This window comes from Ctenopharyngodon idella, chromosome 9, assembly GCF_019924925.1.
Source record: "Ctenopharyngodon idella isolate HZGC_01 chromosome 9, HZGC01, whole genome shotgun sequence".
Classification (NCBI taxonomy): Eukaryota; Metazoa; Chordata; class Actinopteri; order Cypriniformes; family Xenocyprididae; genus Ctenopharyngodon; species Ctenopharyngodon idella.
In genome coordinates, this window is record NC_067228.1 from 17,392,848 (window position 1) to 17,414,128 (window position 21,281).

At 36.7% G+C, this 21,281-nt stretch overlaps 2 protein-coding genes across 3 annotated transcripts; both read right to left on the bottom strand.

Moving 5' to 3' along the window:
- Positions 1–326: 326 nt before the first annotated feature.
- On the bottom strand, positions 327–3,606 carry si:ch211-218d20.15 (uncharacterized). The gene is made up of 8 exons (XM_051905432.1): positions 2,774–3,606; positions 2,545–2,663; positions 2,394–2,454; positions 2,223–2,293; positions 2,037–2,139; positions 840–958; positions 587–732; positions 327–507 (listed from the first exon to the last, which is right to left on the bottom strand). Exons 1-8 carry the CDS (start codon positions 2,835–2,837, stop codon positions 402–404), a joined length of 789 nt encoding a protein of 262 aa, XP_051761392.1. The 5' UTR covers positions 2,838–3,606; the 3' UTR covers positions 327–401.
- Positions 3,607–3,745: 139 nt separating this feature from the next.
- med14 (mediator complex subunit 14) lies at positions 3,746–20,924 on the bottom strand. 2 transcript variants are annotated; one of them, XM_051905430.1, is made up of 30 exons: positions 20,526–20,924; positions 19,993–20,019; positions 19,570–19,675; positions 19,313–19,486; positions 19,091–19,220; positions 18,805–18,933; positions 18,234–18,341; positions 16,699–16,831; positions 16,463–16,613; positions 15,728–15,839; positions 14,171–14,296; positions 14,014–14,092; positions 13,775–13,934; positions 13,482–13,676; positions 13,071–13,205; positions 12,888–12,964; positions 12,184–12,344; positions 11,933–12,079; positions 11,219–11,310; positions 10,955–11,107; positions 10,517–10,786; positions 10,177–10,393; positions 9,666–9,791; positions 8,283–8,465; positions 7,424–7,650; positions 6,479–6,658; positions 6,007–6,114; positions 4,943–5,068; positions 4,553–4,742; positions 3,746–4,398 (listed from the first exon to the last, which is right to left on the bottom strand). In XM_051905430.1, exons 1-30 carry the CDS (start codon positions 20,693–20,695, stop codon positions 4,325–4,327), a joined length of 4,266 nt encoding a protein of 1,421 aa, XP_051761390.1. In that variant the 5' UTR covers positions 20,696–20,924; the 3' UTR covers positions 3,746–4,324. The 2 variants fall into 2 exon arrangements, with proteins under 2 accessions (XP_051761390.1, XP_051761391.1); XM_051905431.1 differs by lacking the exon at positions 9,666–9,791.
- Positions 20,925–21,281: the final 357 nt, after the last annotated feature.

The window sequence follows — 21,281 nt, forward strand, 5'->3', positions numbered from 1 at the left end:
TCACCATCACAAGCACCATCATGTACAGAATGGGAAGAACATGTGCAACAGTCACTTCAAGTATACAGATGCATTATAAAAGATGTTATTGCATTTGTTTTTAAGAAAACAATTCTCTATATGTATGAAAACTCAGAAAACATGAGCAAACAATGCTAAAAATATCTAAAATGGCTAAAATAAATTACAAGTGGTAGTACTCAGAATGTAAACTTTTTTCTTTGCATTAGCAATCTTTCAAGGTCTTGAAATAGATCTGGGTCACATTATCACAGTCTTATCTGTGGGTCTATACAGACGAACAAAATCAAATGACACTCTAAATGATCATTTTTCAAGAGAATCACTTTTATTCGGTGACAATTTCTCGGCATCCACTTGAGGCACTGTGGATCCAGCTGTTAGGAGACGTTAGAGACCGATTCCTTGAGGGGATTTAACTCTTTGGTGAGCTCTTCTGAGAGTGACAGTACCGTAGATATCATATTTTGTGTTAACTCTGACACCCTGTGAAAAGTAAATCCATTACTTATGTAGAATTACTTTTTTTCTGATTCTAACAAATGGAACCAAAAACCACTCTCACCAGCTCACTTGATGTGCTGGCAACTGAGGATCCAGCTTGGACCCATCCTCTTTCGAAAGAGACATCTTTAACTGTTTGAAATTGGCCTCAATATCCTTTCTTATGATGGATAATGGAAAGCTGTCTTTAAAAGAATTTAGCACTTGCTGTAACAGAAACAAAAAAATTTAATGTTGTACAGAATCAAACTTTTTTTATGCTTTTTATGGACAGATAATATTAAGTGAATGAAGATTAAGTCAAACAAACTCACATAAATTGCTGATAGCTGATGTGCAATGTACTTATGACTGCCCAGATGCTTCACATCTTCATTTACCTGCTGACTAAGCACCAGCAGCTGGTTCAGCCTCCCAATAAAAGGAAAATAAGCTGGAAAAGATGAAACATTTCCAATTTTTTTTTTTTTTAATTGTAGAACACTTTAAAAGGTTAGTTCACCCAAAAATGAAAATTATGTCATTAATTACTCACCCTCATGTCGTTCCACACCCGTAAGACCTTCATTCATCTTCGGAACACAAATTAAGATATTTTTGATAAAATCCGATGGCTCAGTGAGGCCTGTATCGCCAGCAATAACACTCCCTTTTTCAATGCCCAGAAAGCTACTAAAAACATATTTAAAACAGTTCATGTGACTACAGTGGTTCAACTTTAATATTATAAAGCGACGAGAATACTTTTTGTGCACCAAAAATAACAAAATAGCGACTTTATTCCACAAAATCTAGTGATGGGCGATTTCAAAACACTGCTTCATGAAGCTTCGAAGCTTTATGAATCTTTTGTTTCAAATCAGTGGTTCAGAGCGTCAAAATCACATGATTTCAGTAAACGAAGCTTTGTTACGTCATAAGTGTTCTGAAACTTCAATAGTTCACGTGACTTTGGCAGTTTGATACGAGTCCGAACCACTGATTCGAAACAAATGATTCGTAAAGCTTCGAAGCTTCATGAAGCAGTGTTTTGAAATTGCCCATCACTAGATACTGTGGAATAAAGTTGATATTTTGTTATTTTTGGCGCACAAAAAATATTCTCGTCACTTTATAATATTAAAGTTGAACCACTGTAGTCACATGAACGGTTTTAAATATGTTTTTAGTAGCTTTCTGGGCACTGAAAAAGGGAGTGTTATTGCTGGCGATGCAGGCCTTACTGAGCCATCGGATTTTATCAAAAATATCTTAATTTGTGTTCCGAAGATGAACGAAGGTCTTATGGGTGTGGAACGACATGAGGGTGAGTAATTAATGACATCATTTTCATTTTTGGTTGAACTAACCCTTTAAGCTGCGTTTCTTGTATAAAAGGTGAAATACAAATAAAGTTTATTATAATTTATTATTACCCAGGTAGGGTATCAACCATTGGGTGGTGAATGTTACAGTACCGCATTCCAAAATAATTACCATTCTAGCCAATTATTCTACTTCTGTGGTCTCACCATCTGAAGGCGATTTTTCCAGCATGTCAATAGGGCTGCCGTGTATCATATAAACTTCCACTCGAGGGAATACAGCAGATAGTCCTATAACATCCAAATATTCCTGAAGAAATGGAAACAAATGGGAACACATTATCCAAAAATTATAACTGAGTTCAGAGGAATGGTTAATAGGTGATTAGTCACCTCAAGCTGAAGCACCGAATATTCCGACGAATGTTCAAGGCACTGGTTCATCTGATATATTATCTCAGCCCCTATTGACACAACCAGATTCAGAGGTTGTACATATATTTGATAGTAATTACACTAATTTTGATTTACGTATTGTCATCATCATTATAGTCTTAAGCTTACCTTGTCTCTTAAAACTTTCAGACTCCTCAGGACTAGTGTCCAGTTTAATCTGCTCCTGAAACTGCTCATGTAGATTAGATGTTTTAATGTTGAGACTAACACACACGTAGATTCAGTGTTAAAAGATCTCAGCATCAGTTTAAGCTCTCACCTGATGGACCTGAGCTCTGATCAATAGATCCAGCTGGCTGCAGAGACACAGCATCTCCAGTGCCACTTGATCACTGCTCAGGTGAATGGGCATCAAGGGCTTCCTCACGCACAACTCAACTGTAAACATTCAACAACCGAGAAATAAAACATGAATGTGTCAGTATCCAGTCAGATGATCATTTCATAAAAATTAAGCAACTATTAATTATTGAAGAGATCGCCATTACCTTTGAAATGTGAACGGTAAGAACAAGGTTTGCAAAGCGGATCTGTCAGACTCACAGCTGCCATTGTCGGTCCGTAATTATCCCACCAGTGACACGGATTTATATGATTAATACGGAATTTATTTGTTTATTTATCCATTAATGGCGTTTGTCACTCTCCATGCAAAGGGGCATTTCAGCGGTCCTCCTCTCCATGGTGTTCATTCAAGCAGCGGCATAAGATATTAATAAAAGGCGTGGTCAAAACGACGAGAACCCACCAAAACGTACCGGCGTTCTGTGAATCTACATTGAACTACCTGCCGTAAAAATAGAGTGAAGTCACTAGAATGGCCATTTAAATGTACAAGTGTCGGAATGGGTGGGACTGGGGCTAACCTTTTTTTTTTTTACTTCAACGTTGTGTATTTTCAATTCATATGCTTTTAATGCTTCTCGTTTTTATATACAGCTAGAGAAGCTACGTTTATAGAATTGTCACGAGGAATCGGTTACTTTTCTTTGCGCTGTTCAGGATAGACCAATTACAGTCGTTTGTGGTTTGGTTGATTTTTTTTTTTTTTTAACCACTTCGTATTTTACCCCTCAGGATCAATAGTATCCAGGAATAACTCGTCATGTTTTAGTATTCATTAAAGTCACTTTAGATCTAAGCTACTAAATAAATGTAATGAAACATCATCCACTCGTTAAATGACGAAGATAAACCCCTCTGGCAAAGGGATTAACCTTATTTTGGTAGGATTATCATTGTCAAAAGATAATCAAAAATGTAAAATCTATAAATTAATTTTTTTAATATAATTTCATACACAAATTTTATAATTCTGAAAAAAGCACAACGATAAGGCATAATTATGATGTATAACAATTGTAGACATTTCTGCAGTGACATAAGGATAACATCATTTTGTCCTGTAATTATAGTTAATTTAACTTCAACAAACAAATAAGGAATTATTAATGAAAGGGTGGAGTTATTTCCAATGTTTATTAAATAGTAATAAACAGAGACAAGAAAAACCTTAGAGCTCTTCCATGATTCCAATGAATAACAATAAAACACGGCTTATTTAGGTTTGTCACTCAGATTTCAAGTGGCAAATAAGAAATCAAAACAATGCAATCAAAACAAACATTTAAATAGTGTGCTGATAAAGAAAACATCAATACTTACACAGTACTGATATCTTGTATTACAAAAAAGACAAGAATTTTTCTGCAAAGTCTCAAATAAAAAAAATACAGCTGTAGTAACATTTTTTCTATCACAATCATTTCCATAAGAAGTGCATCTGAAAAAAATAAATGCGTTAGCAGAACTTTGCCAAGCTATTTTAAAAAAAGAAGTCCTGCTTTTGTTACAATTTTTAATTTACATGCTTCATAATACAATAAAAAAACGTTCCATCATATTTCTGCTCCCTTTTTTGACATATGATACAACAGCAGAAGAGTCCATTGGCTGCAGCAGAAAACCTGAATCTCCCCCGAGTTAGGGCTGAATTTATTAACTGACAAGTCTGGAGAAGTTTCCCAAGAGACACCAAGTTATGGCCGTCCACCAGGGTTCAGCGTGAGATTAGCCATAAGCTCATGAACCGCTGCAAATATTGTGCACTCCCCTGTTAAAAAAAAGGTTAAGAGTTAATATTAAAATGTGAATCGAGAAAAATAAAATGTATCTGAGAGTTAAACATTAATATTAAATAAAACAAATAAAAGATGCTTATCTGAACATTTAAATCGCACTGATCTATATAAGAATGATGTGCGAACCTGATCGTGGTGGATGATGCTCATTGAACCTTCTGAGGATGGAGCTGACCATCAGGGCCGCGGCTCCTGAGGAGCTGTGCTGGCGGGGGATATCGGCCTGTTGGGTCAGTCCAGTAGCCATGTCGTACACAATGGGCACTATGATGCTGATGGGCTCCTGGGGTACCTGTAACCTTTGGGTCAGCTGGAGCTGTAGAAGAGAATCTCTTCAAGTTAATACATGTCGGGAATCCACAGTAAATTCAAAACACAGACCAAACAGACATGCTGGGAAATAAATCAGAATTCAAAACAACAGCAGAAGTGCAGGACTTGATTTTATACATTGGGAATTGGTTATATACTGAAAGTGGGTATAACAAATCAGAAAAGAGTGACTAAATCACTTACAAAGAACAGCATCTTGGTCTTCAGCACCACAGCAATGGTTCCTGGTGGGGCAATGGGAGGAGCGCTGGGTGGGATGGTCAGACAAAACTGGACATTCCAATTCAGCTGGGCCGCTTGGTCTGGGAACTAGAGGAAAACGATGGACCGATTAGATTACAAATTTACATTACCATTCAAAAGTTTGGGGATGGTAAGATTTTTTTTTAATGTTTTTGAAAGAAGTCTATATTTAAAATAACTGACTTCTATTTTAATATATTTAATATTTAGGCCTGGTTTCACAGACAGGGCTTAGTCTAAGCCAGGATTAGGCCTTAGTTCAATTAGGGCATTTAAGTAGCTTTTATAAACGTTCACTAGAAAAAAAAAAAAAGAAAAAAAAAATTACTGGTGTGCATCTTGTGACAAAACAATAGCACTGACATATGTTAAGATATGTCAGTGCAAGTTAGTTTCAGTTAAAACAGCTCAAACATGCATTTTAGTCTGGGACTAGCTTATGCCACGTCTATGAAACTAAAGTGTTATTTATTCCTGTGGTGGTAAAGCTGAATGTTCTGTATCTGCATCTCCAGTCTTCAGGAATCTGTATATTTGTGCAGTGTGCACATGTTCAAAAGATTAAATCAGATTTGAAGCTTGTGACATATAAACGCGCACATCAACCCGATCACTTTATTTAGCGTTCATGTAAACACTACGTTCAGATTCATCAATCAGAATCATTTCATTCTGATTGAAACAAAAAGTGTCCGTGTAAATGTGGCTAGTGTTACATGTTCCTTCAGAAATCATTCTAATGCTGAGTTGGTGCTCAAGAAACATTTCTTATTGTCGATGTTATATTTTTATATATTTTGTGTTATATATTTTTTCAGGATTCAAAATTCAAAAGAACAGCATTTATTTGTATTTAACTCCACTGTAAAAGTCTTTACTGTCACTTTTGATCAATTTAACATGTCTTTGCTGAATAAAACTATTTAAAAACTATTTAAAAAATTGTTGAATGGTAGTGTATGCTTGCACAAAAAAAAAAAAAAAAAAAAAAAAATTGTGCTTACCAACTCCAATTTCATGATGCGAACACAGTCTCTAAGTATGTTGGTAGGAGCTCCCAACAGCTTTGTGAAGGCATTTAGTGTGTTGTATTTAAAGGGTGGTCCTGCAACCTAAGTGAAAGTGAAACAGAATGACTTGCACTTGCATGACTGGAGAATACCTGGCTTGATTTCACTTGGCTCAGTTCACTTGGCTGAGTGAACTGATTTTCTTTAAAGGTTAAAAAAAATCTGCACACCTATTTGCACCAAACAGAATAGCAAAAATAAGCGTTTCCAAACAAATTTTAAGCAGGTTGTCCCAAACCCATGACAATGGTTGAGCCACTAGCGTTAAATCAAGCTCATCAGGGTGCTCAACCAAACAGACTGCAATTCTGTCTGCTGCTACTTTCCAAAACATACTGAACAAGAGGAAATTTGAGCTTCACTGAACATCACATTAAATAGTTGATGCAAGAAGTTAATTTCCTACCCTGGTCTCAAAGAACTTTTCCAGGACTTGCAGCTCCTCCTGCGACCAGGGTCCAGTGTTTTCTGGTGTGACTTTTAGCTGCAGAGTCTGGTAGGATTTGGGGTTGAGAGCCACTCTACATTTAAGCACATCCGTTTTAAACATGATGACACCCGGTTCATTGGAGTTCACAATAGTGAGCTGCGAAGAGAAAGTAGTCAAGTGTGATTCAAATATACTATGCAAGCAGAATCATAACATTCTGGTGTGTCAAATAATGTGGTAACTAAAGCTGGGTATTGACAAATTTCACGATTGACAAATTGCGATGTGATTTGATTCCATATCAATTACTTTGTATACATAGCAGATATAGTCCATGGCAACTTTTCTCAAAGAAAAAAAAAAATCTCTCAACTAATGCTGTAAACTATACAGGGAGTCAGCTGGTACTACTACATTACTATAATATTGAAGGTTAATATTAACTGTTTTGTATACAAACAAATAAATTACCCACAAGGAAGTTTTTACAATAATAAAGTAATAATACTAACTTGAAAATTACAAAAGGGGAGACTGGGGATTTAAGTAACACTATTTGTTTGAGCATCAGGTTGTTTGTGCTAGGTCTCACAAACTTTGATACACAAATAAACTCACTTGGACTGGTACTACACAATCACAGATTATGAGTTAATGTCAAATACAAAGAGTTAAGGCAGTTTTTTGGTAAGCAACAATGTAGATTTTGTGACAGGCACATGCCACTTCTCCTGTGGGCTCAAAAAGGAGATTGTAGTGTATGATATTGTAGGTGCACTACAACATTCCGTTCACTCATCAACTGAAAACAGGGTAGACTAAAAGATCCATTCTTGGGATTTTAAAATCAATACTGGTTCATAAAACTCGAGAAATCGATATTTTCTTTTCTAGCCCTCGTTATAACAGTTTCTGACTCACGTTGGGTTCTAACTGGATGATTCTTTGTAGGTGTCGCCTCATGATGACAGAGCCCAGGAAGCGCTCCAGAGGTGAGCACAGGTAGCTGCCCGCTAGCCCTGGCACCGGGCACGGCATGGGTGAAGGCAGAAGCAGCACATGTAGTTTGCTGTGGGTGAGGATGGTGGGGATAGAAGCGGCCCAGGACCGTTGTGGCAGTTTACGAGGAGGAGGCATTGCCTGTGAACCTATACACACACAGACACACACAGTGATTGAACTAATTCAGCTACAGCATATTGTTTAAAGGAATACTCAAATGTAAATGAAGTTAAATTCTTTTATTCACATCAAACCTGGTGAATAATAGTCATTTATTGGGCTAATCTCACATACACTGTCAGGAAAATGTCCAGGTAATTTTTCACCCCAAAATCAAAAGAAATAAAAATGATAAGAATTGTCAATTATTTTTAAAACCATCAAGATATTTTGCATTGTAGCATAATTTAAGACAATTAAGCAGAAAAATTCAAACTGCAATAACAAAAAAAAAAAAAAAAAAAAAAAAAAAAAAAGCATTCTCATTATAATTTCTTATCCATGTTAAAAACAGTTTGTGCTGCTTAATATTTCTGTGGAAACCGTGATACATTTTTCAGGATTCTTTGATGAATAGAAAGTTCAAAAGAATAGCATTTATTTGAAATAGAAATCTTTTGTAGTAACATTATAAAATGTCAAGTTAATGCATCCTTGCTGAATAAAACTTTCTGACCCCAAACTTTTGAACAGTAGTGTACATATATTTTAATAATATTACATAAAATGCTGACATTTTTGGAAAAGACGGATCTGTTTTTAGACTCTATGGACTTACTGGTACCAGCTCGAGGGGAGTGGGATGGGTCTGGAATGGGTGAATGCAAAGAAGGGTTGCCTGGTGACATGCCAGTGATTCGTGCACCGGGGGAGGGTCCAGAAACCTGCGGGGAACCTGGCCAGGGGGCAACTCTTGGGCTGGCGGACACTATTGTGTATGGTGAACTGGGGTCAAGAGTTCCTGTATATAAAAAAAAAAAAAAAAAAAAAAAAAAAAAAAAAAGAATAATTAAAAACATTTGGATCATAATTCAATATCTTGAGGTGGGCAGCAATTTCCATCGACAATGTACACAGTGATTTTTTTAGTTCAGAGCAGTAACAGTGCTCAACACAACCCCCTTATTAAATAGGTGGAAACTCTGAAACATTTCTGTGAAGTCAGAGCTGCTTCAAAGTAGCACCATACAATGATTCGAACAAGGCAAAAACTGATGCCGCTGATTCAATTTCTTTCACACAGTTTCAACTGCAGACAAGTTATAACATTCTGATCAAAATGTATTGCATAGTGGCATATTGTGACTAATGTGAGGTAGCGGATAATACCCAGCCCTAATTTACAAAAATACAGTCATTCAAAAGGTTGAGGTCAGTAAGATTTATTTAGCAAGGGTGCATTAAATTGATCAATTTACGTTTACGTTACAAAAGATTTTTATTTCAAATAAATGCTGTTCTTTTAAACTTTCTATACATCAGATAATCCTGAAAAGATGTATAGTGGTTTCCACAAAAATATTAAGTAGCACAACTGTTTTCAACATTGATAAAGTTGAGCATCAAATCAGCATATTTCAAATGATTTCTGAAAATTCAGCTTTGCCATCATAAGAATATATTAGATATTAAAATATATTTTTTAAAAAGCGTTATTTTTAATTGTAATAATATTTAAAAAATAGTACCGTTTTTACTGTGTTTTTGACCAAATAAATGCAGCTTTAGTGAACATAAGAACTCCTTAAAAAAAAAAATTACAGACCCCAAATTTTGAATGGAAGTGTACAAATATTACAAAACATTTTTTTAAATTTCCAAATAAAATAAAATAAAAAGAAGTTGCCTGATCAATCAGGCTGAATGGCAGTACCAAGTTTTACTTTGTATTTTTTTTTTGTCTTGCATATAATCATCATACATATGATTTGGTCTTCCCAGTCCCACCAGTCAAAAACAATAGAAAGAAGCAGGAAATAATACAAGAAGTATCAAGCAAGTGCCCATTTAAGCCAACAACATCCTCATTGTGGAAGGTCGAGTGGTAGCGACAAATCAAATGTCTTTCACCAGCCCATCAAAGATTGAAAGCCCTGGACCGCAGAGGTAAGAAGGAAAGCTAATCAACAAAGCCCTGGATCCAGGCCTCCCATACACTTACCATGTGGGCTGGCAAAGTTGGAGGTCTGCCCCATAGAAATTCCCAGAGAGGAGGGAGAAGGGGTGGGCCCAAAGGGAGAAGGAGCCCGCAGAGCTCCACTAGGGGAATTGGCTGCGTGGATGTTCCCTGCACACAATTAACCAATCAGTGGCCTCATCAACATCTGACAAGAGTTTCCTTTCTCGCACGTTCACTTTCACACGCGCTTTCACAAAGCGTGACAGGAGCTGCAGCCCCGAACGGAGATGGGTGGTCATGTGTATGACTGTGGGCATGCTTCTCTGCGAGGATGCACAGTGATGGTGTCATCAAACACAGACTGAACAATAAAAGCATGCATGTCCACAGACAGGAAGAGCTGGTGGGACACGTTTGCAACGAGTGGGACACCAATGAGGAAATGTTTCCTTTCCTTTTGATTCCCCAACTCCATGATGACATGACCAGCACGGCATGGACAGCAAAATGACAGCACTTGACACGAAAGACATATATCTATATATACACATACCTGGAGACTGCGTTGTTATCATGGACGGTGAGGGAGGCACATGGTACGGGTTGGGGGGCGATGTGAGGGGTGGATACACCCCTCTACCCGGAGGCTGCGCCTGGGTATGGGGCATGAAGGTGTCATCCATGCTTATTGGGGACGGAGGGTTGTCATCCTCATTGACAGAGCGTCTACGGGCGTCCTGGTTACTATCCACAAACATGTTCAAGAACGTCTGTGCAAAATAATGGAAAAGTGACAATTACACCCATGCACACCTCTACTGCAGTGGTTAAAGGGATAATGCAGAATTTTATGGGTGGACTATCCCTTTAATAGGATGATTTGCTCCACCCACCTTCAGTCCAGGGGCGGGGTAGAAACCTTCAACTATCTTGGTGTTGTCAAACAGACTGTAGGCCCCGTCACGGATAGCCACCACACCTCTGCTACGGCAGTAGATGTCGATGCAGTACATGTTGCGGAAGGCCAGGCGGATGTGAGTGGGTGACTGGGGCAGGATGGAGAAGCACTGGTACGCCGTATTGGTCCTTTGGGTGAGGCCCAGCATAGGCACAGTGGGTAGCTTGTTGATGGCATTTAGAGGAGCTAGTGTGTCTGAGAGGACCTGAGAACAGACAAATATGTGAAAATACTACCAGCAGCTACTAATAAATAGCACTTCAAAGCGGTCAGTTAATTTTGTTTTGAAAAAATACCGACAGGCCATTGACCACTTGAATTTTAGTAAGTGAATAAAATGAGTAATGTTTTATAGTCCCAAGGCTCTAAATACCTGTAGAAGTTGTACAACATTGGGTGTCTTGTTGAACATCTCTTGAAGTTGGTGGAGAATTATGTTGTGACAGTTGCTACAGCCTGAATTGGGCCCCACAGTTCCCAGGGCCAGATGGAAACGCTGGGTTACTGAATTCCACTGTATTGTCACCTAAAAGAAACAGGATGGATCTTTAAATTAAACAAGTATGATTTGAACTAAATCACTAAATAAAGGGTTTAAGGTTCAACATGCATTTTAACAAGATGAAAAGGTTTTTACCGAGCTGCCTTTGGTACTGCCATAACATAGAACCAGTTTTCGATAATTATACAGTCGTATCTCTGAGAAAAGGCTCAAATAGGAGGGCATTTCTGGAAAATGTAGATAATTAATTTTTAATTACAAGCATTACGAGAACTTCTTCAAACCATTTATAAGTCACATATTTTCTCATACCTACTTTACTGTACAAAAGTTTGGGGATAGTAAGTTTTTTTAATGTTTATGAAATAAGTCTCTTATGCTCACCAAGGCTTTATTTGATAAAAACACAGAAACAAAAAAGTAATACTGTGGAATATTTTTTAAATTTAAAATAACTTTTCTACTTAAATATATTTTAAAATGTCATTTATTCCTGTCATGAAAAAGCTGAATTTTCAGCATCATTACTCCAGTCTTCAGTGTCACATGATCCTTGAGAAATCATTCTAATATACTGATTTGCTCAAGAAAAAGTTGAAAACAGTTTTTTCTCCAAAAAAAAAAAACAAAAAAAATCTTACTGACCCCAAACTTTTGAAAAGTAGTGCAGGTCAATATTTAATCAAGCCAAAATTACCAATTTGTCAGCTAAATTATAAAACAACAGTAAATAATCAATCACTTTAATAATTAAATATTTTAAATGTACTATGACATAAAAGGAATACAAGTTAAAGCTGGTTATGACAAAAACTCCTAGTTACTTAGTTAGAACAGTTAGATACATACCAGGTAAAGAGCGCGAGAACTCCAACACACATTCGTAAAGCTGACTAACACTGTTCCAATCGTTCAAGAACATCTCCACTACTTTCCTGCCACCTACTGGCTCCGATAGGGGATTCTCATACGTCAGGTATACATGCCGCGTGGAAGCTGAATTAAAATAAACAGATAATATTTGGGGGGACAAAAAAAACTATCAGTCAAACATCACTGTATTGTTTTGAAAGCCATTACAAACAAGGAACTGTCTTTACCTTGCTCTTTGTTGGATGTGCTGTTTAGTGGGCAGCTGGAGAAAATCAATTCTGCCACCCAGGTGCGATTATTGCGGCCCTGTAGTCTGAACGTGCAGTCCAGCAGGGAACGCTCAAGAGATTTTCTCGTTTCCTCACTCACTCCCTTACAAGGTGGAACTCTGAAAGAGGAGGAAAGCAATTAGTACACTACCGTTCAAAAGTTTGGGGTCAGTTACATTTTTCATTGTTTTTGAAAGAAGTCTCTTATGCTCATCAAGGCTGTTTATTTAAATCACAATTACATTAATATTTTAAAAATTATTTTATATTATAAAATTATTATATTATTTTTTCAATTTAAAAATAACTTGTCTATATGAATATATTTTAAAATATAATATATTCTTGTGATGGAAATCTGAATTTTCAGCATCATTAATCCATTGTCACATGATCTCAAAAATTATTCTAATAGGCTGATTTGCTGCTCAAGAAACATTTATTATTATTATCATCATCAATGTTGAAAACAGTTGTGCTGCTTAATTTTTTTTTCACCCTTGCTGATTAAAAAAAAAAAAAGTATTAAATTCTTAAAAAAAAAAAAAAAAATTTAACCAACCCTAAACTTTTGAATGATAGTGTACTTGTGACAATGACATGTGCCAGTCTGGTTTACCAACTTCAGAGACACTGAACTGACAGCCAAACACAAATCTTACTTCAGAATACGTATGGCATGACTACAACCGTCTCCTTCAACCTGAACTCCCTGATGAGGAATCTCCATATTCGACAACTGCGAGAATAAAAGAGTGTTCAGTAAACACAACAGGTGACATGTTTACAAGAAATATCTTTAGATAATACAAAAGTGCCATCACCATCTAATGGCTATACAGTACCTCACAGCGTAATCCGATGAGGGGCATGTTGGTGTCACACATAGCCACCAGGTGGGCAAGCTCTTTATTGAAGGCACACATCTCTCCTGACCTCTTGGGTTTCTTCGGTTCAATGGCACTTTGCTCTCCAGACAACTATGGAGTGACCAAAAGAAGAATATTTATTACATAAAATAAGAAAACTGAGCAACACAAAGGACATTAACTTTTTTTCCTGTATTGGGACGTACATCATAACATGAATTTAGAATATAGGTAGAGTGAATTTCCATTTTCCACCCACCTCACCTCTTTAAATACAACACAAAGTGGTTTAAGATGTTAAAGAAAAAGATAAGACATATTTTAGGTTCTACTGAGTACGAAATAAAGTTAAGTATTCAGTTCGGTATATTCAGTTGAGTATCTCACCTTCCTCTTGGATCCAGGACGAACCACTCGACCAGATGAAATGTCCTGCACAAGCTCCTCAAGGTTGGGCTTAAACTGCTGCAGCAGCTGAGCAGCAGGCAGCCCATCCTCGCTCTCCATCTGACTCACAGACAGGAAGTAGTACTTATACTGAAGCTCTGTCGGATTGTTGGACACATCAAACATCTCCACCACCTTAGTAAAGAAGAGAGTCAATTAAATGTTTAAAATTTACATAAATTTGCAAAAAACTTTATCTGTGAGATAAGTAAATTAAATATTGAAGTATTTACAATATAGTATTGTGGGAGGCGGGTGAGTTTGATGAAGAGGCGATGTTTTGACAGGTTGCCCACAGGATGCGTGGTTAAGTTAGATAGATGGAGAGTGTCTGCACACAGTGTGGGAAGATGTTTCACAGACTGTCGACATCTTTGCTCACCCAACCAGAATCTGTTCAAAACATTATAGATTAACATCAGCCACTGTCATAATATGAAACGCACTAAGAACAGATAGTTTGAATGATTACTTTAGCTGCTGTAACCAAGTGACGATGCGCTTCATGTCATCGTTGATACTCTTTTCAATGTCGTCCAACATGGACTGATCTGGAAAGAAACCAGCAAAAAAGGTTAAGGAGTTCAAAGGATCAGATGTGGGTTGAATCCAATAGATGGGTGACTAACCAACTCCGTAGAGCATTGGCTGAAACATTCCGGAATGCAAATCGACAAATATGTGCAGGCACTCAGATCGCCCGCAGGGCTCCAGTATTGGTATGACTAGTGTGGGCAGTGCAGTCTCTATGAAGGCTGAAAAATAAAAACACAAATTGCACATGTGTATTATGTAAGGAATAATTGACTCCGGGCCATTGAATTCTTAGAATAATTGACTCCGGGCCGTTGAATTCTTGGAAAATAATGCACACCGAGGTGTAACGGCTTTGCGTCATGGCCACATTACCACCTCGGGTGTGCATTATTTTCTAAGAATTCAACGGCCCGGAGTCAATTATTCTGTTAATACTACGGTTACAACACCTCAAGACACTTGTCAGGTTTTTGTCCTTAAAACACTCTTGTGCATGGGACTAATTTCTTACGTATCTCATCCCAAGCCTCCGTTGTTTATTCCAAAACGTCATTTCAGAACTAGTAACGGAGACCTGAGCCTTGATAGCAGAATAATACAGTTGATACAGTTATTAACGCAGGAGAGAGAGAGAGAGAGAGAGAGAGAGAGAGAGAGAGAGAGAGAGAGAGAGCGCTTGTGAATTAGCCTACGTGAGTCTGTGCATCTGTCACGGCAGCAGTGTTTTTACTAATAGTGAAATTAAGTTTATCTACCTCAAGAACCGCAGTTATTACCTCGCTGGTGAGAAATGTCATGTTTCTTTTAAGTTGCTAAACTATTTTACTGATTAATTTGTCAGAGCAGCGCTGACAAAACGTTTCTGTGCAAGTGTGTGTCCGTACTATACAATAAGTGATGTATGTACGTTAGAAAGAGAGAGAGAGTGCACTTTCAGGACACAATAAAACGTATTTTGTGGCAAAAACCATTACCATAATTTGTCGTTTTCATCCTACTGTTTACTATATTAATAATTAATTAATTAACTACTTCAGCCGTACGTTTCCCTGAAAATAACTGCACACCTTAGAAAGTTGGTCAACCAATCAGATTCGAGCATTCAACAGCCCCGTAGTATAAGCATATATAACAAATAACAGATTTAACCTTAATCTGTTTTATAACAATTAACCTTACTTTCCATCTCAGGGACTGTTTTCTAGTCAAAAGATGGCAGATAAAAAAAAAAAAAATACTTTTAATTAGCATTATAATTAGGGATGCACTAATATTAAAATTCTGGCGGATACTGACAAGATGATAATGTTTTCATGCTATGGCCAATAACCATTAAGTGACTTATATAAATTAAAATAAATAAATAAATAAATAAATAAAATCCATTTGAAATGTTAGACATGACAATAATATGATTATTTACAACATGATTTTATTATAAATATTAACAGAAGAAAATAGATATTAATTTTGATATTTGTCTCCCTATAGGGTTGTCAAAAGTACTGAGCTGGTATTGAAATTTTAAAAATGTGACAATACCAGCATTTGGTACTGAAGTCAGTATTTTTGACAACCCTACTTCCCTACACAATATAGCACAGCCTCTCGTAAATCAAGTAGGGTGAAAATCTGTGTAAAATACTCACAGTTATCACTAGGGTTGCTACTTTTCAGGATGGCTTTGAGTTCTTGCAGTTTCTGATGCGAGCGGGCATGCACACTATCGATCAAAAGCTTTTCCACTGAGAGATGATCGATCTGAAAGAACAGCCCACAAACAGACCTAATAAGCTTTCATCCTCATTACTGTTATTATATGACATTACACACTAACTTTCAAAAGTTTGGTAAGATTTTTTTATGTTTTTGAAAGAAGTCTCTTATGCTCACCAAGGCTGCATTTATTTTATTAAAAATACAGTAAAAACAGTAATATTGTGAATTTTTTTTTTCTATTTTAATAGAATTTAAAATGTAATTTATTCCTGTGATTGTAAAGCTGAATTTTCAGCAGCCATTTCACCAGTCTTCAGTGTCACACGATCCTAGATATACGATTCGAATATGCCGATTTGATGCATTTCTGATGCATTTGAAACATTTCTTATTATAGTCAATGAAGATTTTTTTCAGGATGCCTTGATGAATAGAAAATGTTTAAAAGTACAGCATTTATTTGAAATCTTTTTAGATCTTTTGTAACAAATGTCTGTACTGTCATTTGTAATGCATTTTTAATGCATCCTTGCTGAATATAAATATTCATTTATTTTAAAATAAATGTGGAATGACCCCAAACTATATTATCATCAAGGAGAAGCTTATACAATGATCATTATGAAATTATCAATATTATTATCAAAAAAACTTAAGATACTCACCTTCATGGCTCTTTCCATTAATCTGGAATCACAGGCAGGCAGTGGAGGCTCATGGGAGATCTGTAATGGCTTGGAACCATCCATCTCATCAATTTTAATGGTGACTTTGTGCACAGGTGCCGTTCCGGTCTTTCTACCCAGGACCTGTTGACTGCAAGGCAAAAATCATGACATGCAAAACCAAAAAAGAAAAATTACACAAACTCTGTAGGGAATTGGTAAATTTTGAAACTTACTTCCAGACAGACAATGTGAGGCACTTGGCTGGGACATAGCGCTCCACCTGCACTAGATCACCCCATCGCTCTCTGATCAACATCAGAGTCTGGGAATGCAACACCTCCAGCTGTAGTGATAGGCAAAACGAGTCTGACACAATTCATCAAGGAAACAGTTTTAACACTTTTTGTCACTACATTTTTGGAAAACAAAACTTCCAATTTATAGTTTTGATGACTTTACTTTTATTCTAAAAGTATTCCCAAACTGACTATTAGTGCACTGCAAAATATCTGAGCTGGTAAAACAAAAGCTATACGTTCGATCCCAAGCAGGGGCGATTAATTAAACTGTAACTTCACTGATTTTAAACAATGTTTACTCATTCTCTGTTACCTGGACAGAGAAATTCCCATTAATTTATCACCAAAAGACTTTTGTCAGCTCCAGGGCTTTCATGAAAATTACCAATTATACTTCAGCATTTTTGTATCCCGGCCACGAACAGTCAGATCGACAGAGGGTTATTAAGAAAACAGTTATCATAATACTCTTTAAACAGCATTATGGTAAAAATGAAACACTATGGCAACAGCTTTCTTCAGTGCCGAATCTGCCTATGTAATTACAAACATTCAGAAAACGTTTAGGCGTTTAAGCGTTTAGGAGTGTTAAGAAAAGATACATGACAGGAGGCTAACATCCCTTGGTATATCAACCAATCATCAAAGAGACGTAAATTACGTGATATTAGTTTGAACTGCTACTGCTGATGTATTAACTATGTATGGAGAGTAGAGATATTGAATATTTAATCGCAAACAAATTTACCAAGCTACCATTCGAACAGCAGCTACAAATTAAAAATGAAGGAAGACCCCATGCCTAAGCTGGATATAGGCTACAGCAATCAGCTTTACTGAACGGCCAAACATGCACTTTTAATACTGACATTTAAAAGGACAGAAGGAAGGATTTTTGCTTCAAGAGATATTCTAGGTGAGTGAAATTACATTTATATTGTTGTATGCGTGTCGTTTTCTTTAAGTTTTCTGTCTAAAGGTGACCAAGAAAGCCATTTTAAAGTAGTTAGGCAAAAAAAAAAAAAAAAAAAAAAAATTACATATACATATATATAAAAAATAAAATCTTTGGGAGGGGATCCGACCACTAAAATTTAGCATGCCTCCTCTATTTTAAAACCCACTAGCCATCACTGGCTTTCTTACCTGTATGTGCATTTTGCTTTAGGAGGTTTGACAGAACAGCAGAACAAAATGGCAGTTTTTTTTTCCCATCAATTTGGCCCTAAAACCCATTTGAAATGTTGACCACAAACACAGAGGTTTTTCAGATTTTTCTTTGCGGAGTTCTCTCCATATTTACAATTCTTTGCACCGATTTCCTTCCCTTTTTTACCTTTTTACTGCATAAGCAGCCAAGTTTCATTGAAAGGCCATTTTGCCAGCAGAGAAGTACCCCTGGCCTTCAAGCAACCAAACAAATGTTCTACTAAAATACAGAAATCTTAAGTTTTGAGCTGAAAGGATACGGAGGCAGCTGTACATGTCCTGAAGAGGTTTGTCATCTCCAAACAGGCGGGACTGTACCAATTCATGGATATAATTCACCTGCATGCTGTGAACCAATGCCCGTCCATCTAAATAAATAATATATAGATACGCTATTAATAAATTAAAAAATAAATGTATTAATAAATAAGTATTTATGAATAGAAATACACACTCCCATTCAAAAGTTTAGTTCATGTTTTTTTTTTTTAAGAAATAATACATTTAGCAAAAATGCAGTAAATTGGCCAAAAGTGACAGTAGACTTTTAGTTTGTTACAAAACATTTCTATTTTAAATAAATGGATCAAAGCATCCAGAAAACAAAAATATTAAGCAGAAAAACTGCTGATAAGAAACTTGAGCACCAAATCAGCATATCAGAATGATTTCTGAAGGATCATGTGACACTGAAGACTGGAGTAATGACGCTGAAAGTGCAGCTTTTCCATCAGAAATAATATTAATATGAAAAAAGTTGGGAAAACAAAGGTACATTCAGATATCTTAGTTCTGATGTCTCATTATTATTACACTTTGAGAACATCTTACCTCCAGTTTCCTTGTCTTCAACTAGAATCTCTAGTTTAAGAAGTCTCCAAGGGATATCAGGATCATCCCCCATCACTGTCAGTGTGGCTTCGAATTCTCCCTCAACACGAAACTTCACTCGCCCGTTGGCTTGACATGCAAAGAGTTCATAGAAACAAGTAAGATCATGTATTGTAAGAACAAAACACACTGAAAATATAGCAAAAAATGTTTGAAATATATATCATACATATATTACAGAGCAGAATAAGTCTTTCCTTGTAGATGTGTAGAGCTTTAAACTTACCCACAGTTAAGTTGGCCAGCTGTGGGGGCAAGTCGGTGGTGACTAGTCGGTGTCGCAGGATTTGATTCAGCTGATTTAGTGTGGTCTGCTTCTCTGCTTTGGTTATAGGGTCAGGAGGAATAATTTTGTCCTGAAAACAAATCACCCCATTGATGTTTATTTCCCGTTTTTTTTTTTTTTACATCCACTTAGAGCTGCTGAACACCATGTTTGACTACTCACTCGGATGCATGTGGGCAGACGTGGATAAGACCCTGTGGTTAGTACATCAATGGCAAAAGGGATGGCAAAACTAGGCAAACGTGCATGTACCAAGGCATCCCTGGCCAGTGATGCCAGCCGGTCAGCCGTGTCAACAAATAAATATGCTTGTTGATCCAGAAATGAGGAGATCATCTGCAAACAGAGCTAAGAATGAGTACTACATCAACAAGAACCAAAATAACTCAAATTAGAGGTGGGAAAAATAAATCACGTACCGCGCATTTCTCCACCTTCCCGGCATTACTTGCCCATTTCACAAGAGCAAGCAGACGTACAAAGAGCTGCCGTGTCCGACTGGCAAACTGAACAATTTCAATTTTCCTGTAAGAGACAGGTTAAATCAGTTACGTTTATATGCAAGCGTAATGCACGCCAGAGGTTTTCAATCAAAGACATATCATATAGATATAGTTTTTAAAACAATTTATACTCTGAAAAAAATAGCATTTTAAACATATCTAAAATATTATTTGGAAAATATTTATTTTCTATAAAGTTACATTATGTTTCTTTTTTCTACTCCTAGTACTGTACTGTTTATTTCTTTTTACACTGTTTTTTTCTTCCCCTGCCTGGTTCCAATATTACAATAATGTTTTTTGGGAAATCTAAATGGAAACAGTAGGGCATTTTCTTACCTTTCCATGTCTGTTTTTCGTGGAAGTCTGTGAAAATCATAAAGATATGGTTAAATAATATCAAATGACAGCACAAGTCATTTTACATCTTACATGTAGAAAACTTGGAAGTAACATAAAAATCTTTTTCCACAGAACAAGAAAATTTGTGCAAATCTCAATATCTTCTCTGATTAAAGCAATGTGATATACAATATACTTAGGAATATCAATAATATCAACAGAATATTACAAAATAAAAGTTCACACCTGGGTCACTCACCATATCGCAAATTCATCTAGACTGAATCTAGGCTAGTCTATGTGGCATCTAGGCTAGTATATTTGACTGGTCACCATGACCTTATATGACATTAGAAGTCATACATGGGTCAGTAATAGGTTGCAGCAACACTTCCATATTATTTACCAACTTACAATCAAGACTGTTGTAAGGTAAACATATGAGCCAATGCTCAACTAAACGTAACTTTATTTAACCATGCCTGACCAATGACCATTCATAACAACCAGCCTCTCTCTCATGAACTCACAGCTCAGCCAGCAGAGTGATCTCATGGTAGGTTCGCTGCAACAGAAACTCGATCAGGAGGCTCAGTCGAACTCCTTGAGTGGCCGGGGCTCCCGGAGGAGGCTGCGGGGCTGAAGTCGGACCCCCGGCGGGGACCAGCTGCCCGTCCGAACCGATCTGAACTGGAGCCATTTTATATACAACCGGAGCAATATACTATTGCGGATCGTAGCCTTTCCACTCGCGTTTACCGCAAACTAGGCCGAGAGAATATTATTACGCGTACGTCCTAATGTTTATATTCTGCTGAAGCGATTTCAACCCATGGAGAAAAGAAGAAATGAGCATGTAACATGTAAGATGTGGAGAGATGGAGCTCCGCCATCACCCACTGGCGCTGAAGCAGGAAACAAAACTCTTCTTTCCTAAATGGCGCTGGATAAATTATTTAAAATAAAAGTCTGAAAACCAAAAACGTGATTTTAAAAGTATAACATTTGTTTGTATTTCTCTTTATGTCTTTCACAGTACATAAAAATGGAAGACTAACTTAATTTTTTAAAATACATTTTGTCTATATGAGGAGGCAAATAACATTTTAAGCAACATTAGCTGCTTAAAATAGAAGAGCCTGGGAGACCTTTATTTTGCCAAATCAAACTGACAAAAAGAATATCCGTTTTCGAATATATTTGTATTTTTTTATTTTAATACAGCAAGCATGACAAAATAAAAGTAATTAATTTTTTTATTTTTTATTTTTTACAAACAAATCAAA